This window comes from Myotis brandtii, unplaced genomic scaffold (assembly GCF_000412655.1).
Source record: "Myotis brandtii unplaced genomic scaffold, ASM41265v1 C40052660, whole genome shotgun sequence".
NCBI lineage: Eukaryota > Metazoa > Chordata > Mammalia > Chiroptera > Vespertilionidae > Myotis > Myotis brandtii.
Window position 1 is genome coordinate 1 of NW_005249585.1, and position 267 is coordinate 267.

The window sequence follows — 267 nt, forward strand, 5'->3', positions numbered from 1 at the left end:
AATGCTATGATTGATATGGCCTCCTCCGTTGAACTTCTGCGCAGGCTGAAGAGCTACCTGAGTTGTGACGTCACCCTTGGCCAGGGCCTCTTGGTACTTCTCCTCCGTGGCGTTCAGGTTGTTCACATAGGCCGCGTGGTGCTTGCTGTGGTGCAGCTGCATGATCTGGCCGCTGATGTGAGGCTCCAGGGCGCCATAGTCGTACGGCAGGTCGGGGAGGGTGTGCTTCCGCCGGGAGCCCAGGGTCCCCAGAGCTGGCACCAGCTC

At 61.0% G+C, this 267-nt stretch overlaps 1 protein-coding gene across 1 annotated transcript; it reads right to left on the reverse strand.

Annotated features, from left to right (window-relative positions):
- Positions 1-6: 6 nt before the first annotated feature.
- LOC102244150 (superoxide dismutase [Mn], mitochondrial-like) lies at positions 7-264 on the reverse strand (the record flags this gene model as incomplete). Its single annotated transcript, XM_005852762.1, has 1 exon — positions 7-264. A coding segment is annotated over one exon (258 nt), but the record flags the coding sequence as incomplete, so codon positions are not given.
- Positions 265-267: the final 3 nt, after the last annotated feature.